The sequence below is a fragment of the Rhinichthys klamathensis genome, unplaced genomic scaffold (assembly GCF_029890125.1).
Source record: "Rhinichthys klamathensis goyatoka isolate OS25496 unplaced genomic scaffold, OSU_Roscu_1.1 h1tg000270l_1, whole genome shotgun sequence".
Taxonomy (NCBI): Eukaryota; Metazoa; Chordata; class Actinopteri; order Cypriniformes; family Leuciscidae; genus Rhinichthys; species Rhinichthys klamathensis.
The window spans coordinates 2,351,884-2,363,956 of NW_026606790.1; the positions used below are offsets into that span (position 1 = coordinate 2,351,884).

The 12,073-nt window shown below is 36.7% G+C and overlaps 1 protein-coding gene across 1 annotated transcript; it reads left to right on the plus strand.

The window, feature by feature from the left end:
* Positions 1-216: 216 nt before the first annotated feature.
* On the plus strand, positions 217-7,902 carry fybb (FYN binding protein b). Its single transcript, XM_056268245.1, has 18 exons — positions 217-279; positions 1,752-2,694; positions 3,693-3,816; positions 3,927-3,979; positions 4,649-4,697; positions 4,873-4,975; positions 5,100-5,259; positions 5,381-5,507; positions 5,735-5,754; positions 5,892-5,961; positions 6,097-6,192; positions 6,581-6,621; positions 6,714-6,774; positions 6,923-7,022; positions 7,132-7,285; positions 7,367-7,400; positions 7,499-7,527; positions 7,659-7,902. Exons 1-18 carry the CDS (start codon positions 232-234, stop codon positions 7,679-7,681), a joined length of 2,235 nt encoding a protein of 744 aa, XP_056124220.1. The 5' UTR covers positions 217-231; the 3' UTR covers positions 7,682-7,902.
* Positions 7,903-12,073: the final 4,171 nt, after the last annotated feature.

Below are 12,073 nucleotides of genomic sequence, written 5' to 3' on the forward strand. Positions count from 1 at the left end.
CTATTTCATGGTTATTTTATTTTTATTTTACAAAATTTTATACGTGAAAGTAATGTTATACTGTGACCTGTGACATACTGTGACATATACTGTTAGCCTTTTCTATTCATTCTTCTGTATATAAGTGCTGTAGTAGTGATCGTAGTGACTTCCTGCTAGTTTGGTATGACAAGGCTCTCAGTTCCTGTGTGATCTCAGAAACTGTCAGGTTCAGTGCAGTTGACAGCTCTGATGGAAAAATCAACTGTGCTAAATTGTAGTGGAGACCCCAAATCAGAGGTAAAGATATTTTTATAGATATTTTTGTAATGTAAAACATTTCTATGTAACATATTTATGTGTTCTATACTCAATTTATTAGACAGAGTGTTCAGGTGGTTCATTTAAGGTATTGAACATAAATTTGATAAATCTTTTATGGGCAGTTCAATACAACAAAAAACAGCAGTTTTAGACTACGAGATAAAAAAAAATACACTTGACATAACCCTAACCCTAATTTAAAAAATGTACATAGAATACACATTTAAGTTGGACAAACATTAAAAGTATGAGTTTTAGTATTGTATACTGCTTTGATGTCAAGTTTGTAGTATTTCTTAATAGTATTAATCAAATTGCATGAATTAACTTAATTTACTTTAAATTATACAACAAAAGGTTGGCAACCCTAGGCATGCATGTCAATGAACAATATGAGCAAGATAAAAGGATAAAGAGTTATGATAAATGTTTCTTTCCTTTATTTTTAGAGGTTTTTAAGAAATATTAAAGCCTGTGTGTCTGTATGCCAAATTAACTCTTAACGTATTCCTTTATCGTAGTTGCTTAGTTTTAGAGGCCTATGGGAAGGAAAACCCTGAAAGAGTTTTACATGGGATGCGCGATATATCGGCCCCCATATCGGTATCGGCCGATATATGATCATTTTTAATAATAATATAACCGATAAATAAAGGATTATTTCCTTCAACTGAGACACTTCAGATGCGCACTATTCACCATGATGCTTTTGGATTGCTTGAAATATGATTCAATCCCTTCAAAAAAGGAAAATATAGTTACAGCAACATGTGAAGCACAAGTCTGTGATATAGGCTACATCAAATAATAATGAGAAAATTATAATTGTGTGCTTGGGACATGGCTTTTAATGAGGAGACTTTTGTTTTTGTAATCAGGCTCTCAAAAATTATATAAAAATTTGGATTTAGATTTTTTTGGCCAATATATCGGTTATCGGCTTTCAAACATAAAGAATTATTGGTTATTGGTATCGACCAAAATGTTTGCATCCCTAAGTTTTACCAAACAGCGACACCCAACTGAACCATGCAATTGGAATTGAGTTACACGCTGATAACGCAGTGCAGACTAGTGGTCGAACCAAGAAAACTATAATTTTGGCCTAGTAAAGAGGCCTATCGCTCAACGGTTATGGTGCTACACTTTGCACTGCTTTTTTGTTGTGTGTTGCTTTCAAAACAATACTTTTTACAGAGCTAGCAATGCCATAGGTTTGATTCCCAGGAAATGCATGAACTGAAAAAACTGCTTAATGTAATGCAAGTCACTTTGGATAAAAGTGTCATAAAATGCAAAAATTTAAATGTAATGTAGACTGTAATGCCTACTATATCACACACAGATAAAAGCTTAAACAAACTGACAAGAGCACAAATACGGATGTGTACACTCTGCCTAGGTTTGTCTCTGTTCCTTAAATTTTGACTTTCAATCTATGCTTGCAGGACAACAAATCAGATGTGAAAGCTATGATGGCTCGTTTCCAAACAGGAGGTCCATCTACGGAGGGGACTCCAGGTGTTCGTCCAAAACTACCTGTCCAGCCCACATTATCTTCAGGCCCAGCGGTGCCTGGTAAGAAGCCTATTCTCGAAACTAGCCTCTCCGGTGGAGCTACTACTACCTCAACTGCCCCCAAACCAAACTTTTTAAAGAGCACAGTCAACACAGCTAGAAGCGCTCCAGACATGCATGATCCTCCGAAGCCAAAAGCTTTCGGGACTAGGTTTGAAAACACACAAGAGAACAACAGGGTCAACTTTAAAGTTCCCGTTAAACCTAAACCACCAGACTTGTGCCAGGATTCTGAGACTTCAAAGACCCCATTCCCAAAAGGACCACTACAGAAGCTTCCTTCAAGCATTATGGCGAACGATTCAAAGGTGATAAGTCCAAAGCCACTGGCTACTACGGTAAAACCACCCTGGGTCAAAGATATCCCAAAAGCTGAAGACAACTCTAGCTCTAATCCCACCCTTCCAAAAATGCCATTAGCACCCAAACCGAAAAGCACCATGGCTATGTTGCGCCAGCAGCCGGAGGAAAGTAGCACTATGGAGCCTGCAAGACCTTCCTCAGTATCTCATCTGAAACCAACAAGTTTCCGTATTAAAAATAGCTTCAACAAACCAGAGGAAGTTGTTAAAGAGGGTGCTAAAGCACCAAGTGCTAATGAGTCAGTCTCAAAGCCTGCAGCGCCTCATAAACCCAACTTTCCAAGAAAACCATCCGGGCCTCCTGCACAAACAGTGAACAATGACCCTTCAGCCCCCAAGAAGAAACCTTTAACCAATAGCTATGCCCTGGGCAGCGCCCCTGCCAAACCCAACAGACCTCCCAATGTCAACCTTGAGAAGTACAAGAAGGGCTCAGAGGCTGCAACAGACAGTGAGTACTGCCCACCTGGAACAAACTGCACACGCTTTCTGCACAGAAGAATCTGATGTAACAAAACAATAGGCAAAATGCACTTCACCAGTCATATCAAAGCCACAAAAACTTAGTATGCAAAGCAGCCACTGCTCATAAGCACCGTAGAGTATACTTTGGGTCAAAGTGGTTTCCGTGGTTTTACTTGTGACTGCTCTGCTTTCCCCTGAGACGGTTAACAAGCATGCACAATAAAACACGCACCAAAAAGTGATAAAAATGAGAGACTATGTAGATGCATATCTTAGTCAGTAATTTATGTCCGAATGAGGAACATCAAAAGGTTAGATGCTGCTGATTTATGCACTTTGACACAGTGCAACATGCTTGTCTTTGCTCTTTAATACACTATTACAGCACAGCATGTAAATCGGCATCAGAGGTGCCAACATGAAATGAACATACAGGTGCATCTTGTATTAGAGAGCAATAACAACATATTGGAAATTCAAGATTTCCTGCATGCGCTGAGCTAACTTCCTCGTTTGAGTTTCTCTTTTCACTTGAGAGCTGAAGTCAGTAAAAAAAAAAAGGGAAGCTTTTTTAAAATGGGAACAGTTTTAGAGATAGCTTTCATTTTTAACTTGTGATAATGGTGAGATCCTGTGTATGACTAGGTTTAGCTCTTGAGCGCCATATGAAAAGATCAGATTATTTTACTATGGTTAAAAACTTTGCTCTCTGTGTGTGTGTGGGGGGGGGGGGGGGTTACCTGCATGATTTTTTTTTTTTGTGGAGCACATTAAACTAGATATTTTGATTTAAACTAGATATTTGTATAGTGTTTCAGCTGTTTTCATGTTAATCAGTGAACCTTTTGTGCTCTGCAAAACTAAGAAAGTTATACAGGTAAGAAAAGACATGAGGGTGAGTAAATCATGACAGAATTGACATTTTGGGTAAACTGTTCATTTTAAAAGATAAAAGCTGGTCATAAGGTTAACTATTTCTTGCAGGTCCTGTACCAAAGAATGTAGCTCCCCCTCCTCCACCCGCCTCTCACCCCAGTAGTCAAGCACCTCCACCACTGCCCTCTCAACCCTTACCTCCCAGCCTGCCCCCACGACCTTCAGGACCTTTGTGAGTACCACAGAAATGCTACTCTTAGTACTGTGACTGAATTATTCAGGTAATGACCATTTCTTTAATGTGAATGTGATGATAATTCACACCCTTATTTTTGTCTGCAGAATTCAAGATGAGAATTATGACGATGTGGAGAGCTTGAGAGAGTCATCTAGGGGTAAGAGCTACCTTTACTTTGTTGAATAGGAGTAAATTTAGAGCCAATAGCTAGTGTGTGTTTGTGTATATGTATGAATACAGACATATTTTCCTCGGAGGCTACTTTTCATTTTTGAAAGTAGCCTTGTGTGCTCACAATGGCTTTTTATCAAAAACACTGTAAAAACGGTCATCTTTTCTTTATCTTTTAAATCTTTTAATACATTTCCAAATGTTATTCATCCCTATACACATTTCTTATTATTATCAATGCTAAAAACAGTTATGCTATTTAATATTTTTGTGGAAACCAAGATATCCAACCAATCCTTTTCAGGATTATTTGATAAACAGAAAGTTCTTAACAGTTTTAAACTGCATTTGAAATATAAATCTTTTGTAACATTATAAATGACTCTACTGTCACTTTTGATCAATTTAATGCATCCTTGCTGAATAAAAGTGTTTATATATATATATAAGTTTTAATATATAAATTACAGAAATATAAATACTTACAATACTACAGTATATAATACATGGTACAATACAATATCTTTACAATATCTTTTCACATTTTATCACTACAGGCCAGAAAATGGAGGTAAGAATCTTAGCGAAGGCATACAGATACCTGGAAGGTACACTAAAAGTTTGTTTGTGCAGTGTCTCATGTCTTACCTTTTTTAGGGAAGTGAAAGTGATGGTGAGATATATGAGGATCTCGATGACAGTCGGTAAGATGTTTTAAGCTCTATTGCTGCCTGCCACTGTCTGTGATACACAGCGGTTACCTTAGCCACCTGGAACAGGATGAAATTGTAACATCAACTGTTTTGCTGCTTTGCCATGTTCTGTAGTGTTTACTTGTGTTTTTGGCTAATACATGGTGTATGGTCTGCTATATCACAGGTCTGCTGCAGAGACAAGTCAGCCTCAAAAGAAGCAAGACAAAGACATTAAAAATCAGAAAGACCGTGAGAAAAAGGAGAAAGAAGCAATTAAGAAGTTTAAAGTAAGATGGTATTTTTATTTTAAAGCATATATGTAGAATTGAATACCGACCAGTTATTGAGATTTACTTTACTTGATCATGAGGATTATAAAGATTTTTTTTTTCTGATTTGTTCGTTCCACAGATAACAGCACCCCTGCAGGTTATTCATCAGGTAAAAGCTAAAGCTGACTGCAAGGGTGGGAAAAATGACCTCTCTATAAAGAAGGGCGAGTCAATTGATATTATTCGAATCACTGACAACCCAGAGGGTAAATGGCTGGGCCGAGGTCAAGATGGATCATGTAAGAGTTCACACTATACAAAGTTTGACAATATGAACTGGTCATTGATCACCCCACATGAGTACTTTGTCAAAACATCACTGAGAAAAGACACATATGTAGTTATTTCTCTATATTTCAGTCGGCTATGTTAAAACGGAAATGGTTGAGATCGACTTCAGCGTCTTGAAGAATCAAGGCCTGTCTTTTCCTCATAACTTGGAAAATGAGGAGGTGTACGATGACGTGGAATCTATGGACGATAAAGGGTAAGAATCTGTAACAGTTAAAAACAAAAGTTCATTCTGCAGAATTCCACCGATTTTCCCTAATAATTAATAATAGGAAGATGTGAAAAAGCTGATTTGATCTGCACCTGGACATTAAACACTATAGTATCTAGTCCAGAAACAGTCAAGAAAGTTTAATTAAAACTTGCACAGCAAATACTGCTGTTCTCATTTATGTGAGAATTTATATTTCTTTCATATTTCAGGAAAATGAATGGGCAGCGGGGTAAGTTTTAATATAACCAATCTTTTTTCTGACTAATTGACTGTAAGGTCTAAGTTTAAAACTTGTATTAACTGTAACTGTAATAATTTAAGTTTGACGGGTGATACTTAAACGAGTCTGCCCTCTGCTGTGTATAGTTGTTTTACCTCCACCGCCAGATGATGATGTGTATGATGATATACCTGATTCCAATCCTAATCCAATAAGGTAAGAGCAAAATATACATATATATATATTTATAATGTAAAGTAATATTATAATAATGTATTATAATAATATAAGATTTCCATACTTTGTTTATGTGTGCCTGTATTCCCACACTGCATTCCTCTGAAACCATAGCAGTGGAGATCCCAGGCCACTCTTTAAATCGCGCAACTTCTTGGACATGCTCAAAAGTTCGGTTGAACGGAGAAAAAGCCAAGTTCACAATAATGAGTAATTTTTACATTAGTAAGCTGAAATCAGTCAATGTTACTTTTCTACATTTTCAATCCTTACCAATCACAATTGCATATGCAATTGCATCCATTTGCTCTAACAAAGCAAACTGATTAATTGTTCCTTTCACAATCAATCCAATCTGAGCAAAAACACCAAATAGTGCCTTCAAGTAATGTCTTCTGAGCCTCCTGTTATTAATGCTTTTCTAATCTTTTCTAACCATAACGTTGCTGGATATGGATGATTCACTAATGTTCGTTTCCCAAGACTTCAACCTCCCTCGATTTTGCTTTTATCTACAGAAAACAACATTAACTCCAAATTAAGTCTGTTAATTGGCTTCTGCCCATAAAATTATCACAGTTATATACTTCTTTTTCAGCATTCCTCCACCTCCACAATTTACACCTGAAGGAAATAAAGGTAAAAATCATTTTAGTCCTATATAACACTTAAAGTAACTGATACTTTCAAATCAACTCTATGTTTCATCTTCAAATGTCTTTACATCACAGACATTTGCCAAGACATATACGATGATGTTGATTCATTCCCTTCCGCTCCATCCACTTGCAGGTAAACGGATGTTACCTTAACTGCTTTGCTATTAATGTTGTAAAACAATATGATGCCATACACAGAATTAAACTCTTAAAACATATACTATATATTATATATATTAGCATATTTCAATTTGTGTCTTGATGATAATGATATTTTGCAGCCTTCCTCAAATGAAATCTAAGGCGACCAAAGTTCATGAGGACCCCAAAAAACAAAGGAAGTTTGAGAAAGAAGAAAAGGAATTCAGAAAGAAGTTTAAGGTGCGTATGAGATAACTTTGGGCATACTGTAAGACTCAATGCTAAGTTCACATAAGAGTGCTTTCTTCATTGAATAAATAAGCAAACAATTTGGTATTTACTTTACCAGTACGATGGTGAGATTCAGGTACTTCATCAAGCAACAATTGCCACCAGTAAGAAGGGCAGTGGGAAAGAGCTGGCTGTACAGGCTGGGGAGACTGTGGACGTCATCAGCAAATCTGACCCTGACAAATTCATCTGTAGGAACAAGGAGGGCAAATGTAAGTGACATTAATTGTGACTCCAGATTAGAAGACAAGCAATGGTAATAATAATGATGAAATTGTAAAATAAAATTTCAGTTGGATATGTCTCAGCGAGCAACATCCAACCAGAGTAAGTTACATTTTGTCAAAGTTTTTTTGTTTGTTTTTGCAAATGTTTTATCAATGTGTGAACATGCAAAACTAAAATTTTACATTTTGTTTACATAGTGAAGAGGTCTATGATGATATTGGAGATGGTACGTAGTAAATACATGCACCTGAACATTACATGAAAATATTCAAATGCAGTTATTCTACTGCAAATGTGATGTAATTTCAGATCAGAATTTAGACAATATCAATTAAAGAGACTTATCAATTATTACAGACTGCATCTATGACAACGACTGAAGATCTCACACCATCATCATCTCATCTTCTGGTGCAGCTCATTATTTCTGGCCCCATTTGTCTTCTTGGTTGTTGATGTTAAGTGTATTTATTATATGGACACAATCATTTGGAGTCCACTTTTTCTGTTGGAATAAACAGTTTAGTTCCATTATAAAATCATAGTTACCTTGACTGAGTGAAAATAAATGGCTTCTTGTGCAGATTGGCCACCAAAAATAGAGAGTTCTCCAGAGATTTTCACTTTCTTTTTCCTGTCATGAGTTCTAAGACACATTAATAATTCATCACTGTAATCATGTTGCTGAGTGAAAGGCAGTATTTTGTAACTGGTCTTAATTTTCCCATTTACTTGTGCTTTTTTGTAAATATTTACACAACAAAAGACTGAACTGTTTTCATAACATGCTAATAAATGTATACATTTGCTTCACTTTTAAATTCAGCATGTTAATTGCATTGATTTATTTAATACATCTGTTCACATGATTTATGTAGAACAGAAAAACGCTCTGCAGCAGGGACGTGCACAGGGGGGTTGCTCAGGTTGCCCGGGCAACTGCCCATATGCCCTTCTCACTCAAGTTGCCCTTCCGAGAAAAAAATTAAATCGTACAATGGATGCAGAATTTCACGTAGGCCTAGATTTAAAAAAAAAAATCGCAAAGCCTCATTCACTTACATTCGGGCACCGAAAGTGAAAGTCAGTATGAAGGGCAAACGCTGCACGCGACCATAGACTGCACGCGACCGGCGTAGGGCCACGCAAATTAAGGCCACGCCTCCATCTCGTGTCATAGTCATAGCGCGCCGTCAAATGTGTAGCTACAACATCCACGACAAAATGAAGCGAAACTATCCTTCTGGTCACGAAAAGAGGAAGAAGAAAAAAACCATGAGAGTGAATTGCGGGAACAACAATCAGGTAAACTTGTGTTCTCTCCTCTCTAAGTTTGATGTCAGCAAAGTTTGATGTTTTTCGGTCTTGCTAACCTAGCTGGGCAGGCAGTGCATCTCTTGCATCACTTTGTGGCTGACAAAAGTGAGAGTAAAATACAAGTATTTATTACGTTTGATTTTGATAAACGACAAAGTGCAACTGTGTTTGTTTACTGCAGCTCGGAAAACATAACCGCGTCGCGTTTGTTATCGTGCGTTCATATGCGCGTTGCCTGAAACTCGCATTTTTCAAGCAGAAATATGTGGAGACCAGACATACTGTACAATACATGCATGCACGTGAATGATGGCACTCCCAATCAAAGTACACATTATACTTTTAAAACAAGACACTGATTATCTTGTCTCAGTGTAGTTAAAAACTCTAAACAGCTGCACTAATTATGCAAGATAGAAAGCAATGTATTGACAATTTGACATTGATTGACTATTGATTTATAGGCTATATTGAATTTAAAATGTTGATTAGCTGGACATACTGGTCAAAATGGATGCACATCCCTCAGTAAATAATAACCATAAATCAAGAATTGCTTCAACATGCATAATAAAAAATTAAAAAAGCATACTGATGCCGAAAATGCCCAGGCTGTAGAGAGAACCAAAGTTTATCCCAAAAGCCAAAGCTCAGAACAGGGTAATTTATTATTTTCTTCTTATTTATGTTTACGTTAATATTCACTTACTTAATAATATTCACTTATTATCTTAACATTCTATAGAAAATACTCTATTCAATAAATATTGTGTGTTTGAACCTCATTCTGTTCTATATTGTTGTACTTATTCTTTGACTGTTTTGGTTAAAGGAGGGAGGATTGTATTGGGAGCACTGAAGTGTCAGGTGTGACTGTGTGGCAATGGCAAATGGTTTACATAGCTCACGACATCACAGGTCAGGTAGAGGGCCCCTTAGCAGAATTTTGCTTAGGGCCCCAGGGGGAGGTCAGGATCGGCACTGGGTTTAGCAGTCGATTCTGTTCCTTACCGGAATTCCTGTTCCCTTTACGCAATCATACTACAAATCATGCGTAGTTGCCCAGATGAGCAAAAAGCACAATTGAATGTACGGGAAGCCAAAAGGTTAAAAAAGGATTGTATTTTTTCCGAAATCTAGGCCTAAGCGTTTTTTTTTTTTTATTATTAGAAGCGAGTTTTTCCCCATCTGTCAATTCAATCCAGATTATTTATTTAAAAAATAAAAAAATAAAAATAATAATTAAAAAACAATAAACAATAATATGAGGAACTCTTTTTCTCATGTGTATTTTGGTGACATTTAACATATTGTTAATACATTTTGTATACTGTTTACAAAGTTGTATATCATAAACCTGTCATCTTTGACGTTTGCAATCTTTATAAATAATAATAAGACCATAATATGAGGCATTGCGTTTGGACATAAACACGATCAGATAAGGCAATTTGTATGGGCAAAATTCAACTGAATATATTCCCTCATATAGCCCTTGAGTTTTGGGGCTAGTGCCCTTTTTTCAGGTCAGAGCAACTGCCCCACAAAATTCCTGTGCACGTCCCTGCTCTGCAGGACAGTGCATGGCCTCCAAGACCCAAGTTGACCATCTCTGGCCTACATTCATACCTTCGCATTGTTTGGTTCACTGTGTTAATGTTTTACACACTTTGTTTAAGGGATTGTCCAGGTGTCATCAGGCAATCAGGTGAATGTCTGTCAAACAAAATTATAGATCGTAAGTTCAGTCAGGGAGGTCCGTGTTGTCCGTTAAATTTTGATGCGATGGTAAAAAAAAATGTTTCCATCCACTTGTTTCCAGCCATGTTTCCATCCACTTGTCAATCGAATTATCTGAAGTTCGGTAAAAAAAAACTCATGCGAATAAGCTGGTGAAATTTTGTGTTTCCATCAAACGGCTTTAAAGCGGATAAAAACCTGTGCGTAATGACGTCACATGCTGTTTTGCGATCAAATTGGTATATCGAATTGATTTGATACATGTTAAGGTGTTTCCATTCATTTTCTCAACGAATTGCACAACATTCAAGCCAACATTTGCGAACAAAGTTTTACTAGGCAAAATGGATCGCACCATAATAACGTTTCCATCCGCGTTTATCGCATAAGCCGTATACCGATCAAGATAAAATACCGATCGTATTTCATTTGAGTCGATATTCATGAAATTCAGTCGAATTTTACTGTTTCCATAAGGCATTTTTCATTCGATATCACTTAATGCGGATAAAAACGTGTGGATGGAAACAGCTATTGACTCTCTCAACTCTTCATTATGCGCCATATTTCATTAACGTTAGACTATTGACATAAGAACTGTTCTCTTTTTTAGCTGATATTATGTAATTTCGCACCGGTATATCATCCCTTGGACAGAATGTAACAGAAGCTATGTTTCCATCCACACGATTTTATCCGCATTAAGTGATATCGAATGAAAAATGCCTTATGGAAACGGTAAAATTCGATTGAATTTCATGAATATCGACTCAAATGAAATACGATCGGTCTCATCGGATTTTATCTTGATCGATATACGGCTTATGCGATAAACGCGGATGGAAACGTTATTATGGTGCGATCCATTTTGCCTAGTAAAACTTTGTTCGCAAATGTTGGCTTGAATGTAATGCAATTCGGTGAGAAAATGAATGGAAACACCTTAACATGTCTCAAATCAATTCGATATACCAATTTGATCGCAAAACAGCATGTGACGTCATTACGCACAGGTTTTTATCCGCTTTAAAGCCGTTTGATGGAAACACACTTTCACCAGCTTTATTCGCATGAGGTTTTTTACCGAACTTCAGATAATTCGACAAGTGGATGGAAACGCTGTTTAAGTATCATCTTCTTCACCCTCTTGTAGCTGTACATCGTGTTAACTGGGGAATGCGCGTTCACGCAAGTAATTTTACCTGGCTTTCCAGCAGATGCAACAGATTCGTCGAATGCGATTTTCCACGGAACACAAATAAACAAAAATGTTTTTCACATTATTTGAAAATGTTTGTATCATTATTGGACAGTGTTGTTTCCTCGATAACTGTTCTCATGTATTTCATGCAAGAACAAGAAAACACAGAAAAAACTGTATGTGGAAACCAGCCTTTATATTTGGTGTTTTTTTGTGGTCCTACAATGAGAAAGAATACATTTTTTATAATTTAGAAAACAGTTTGTGGCTTTTACATTGAGCACAGTAGCCATGCACAATGCACAGTAAATAACGTGGGATACTGGTGACAGCTTATTAGCTTACAAAAATAAAATATTATGTACAAAAGTTTATCAACTGTTCACAAAACATTACACGTATTGCAGATTCTCTCCTAAAAAAAAAAAAAGAATTAAACAATACACAGTAGTTTCTGAAGAAGAATCAATTCTTATAAAAACGTCTTGCTTCTTTGTTCTAGGTAATGTGCACT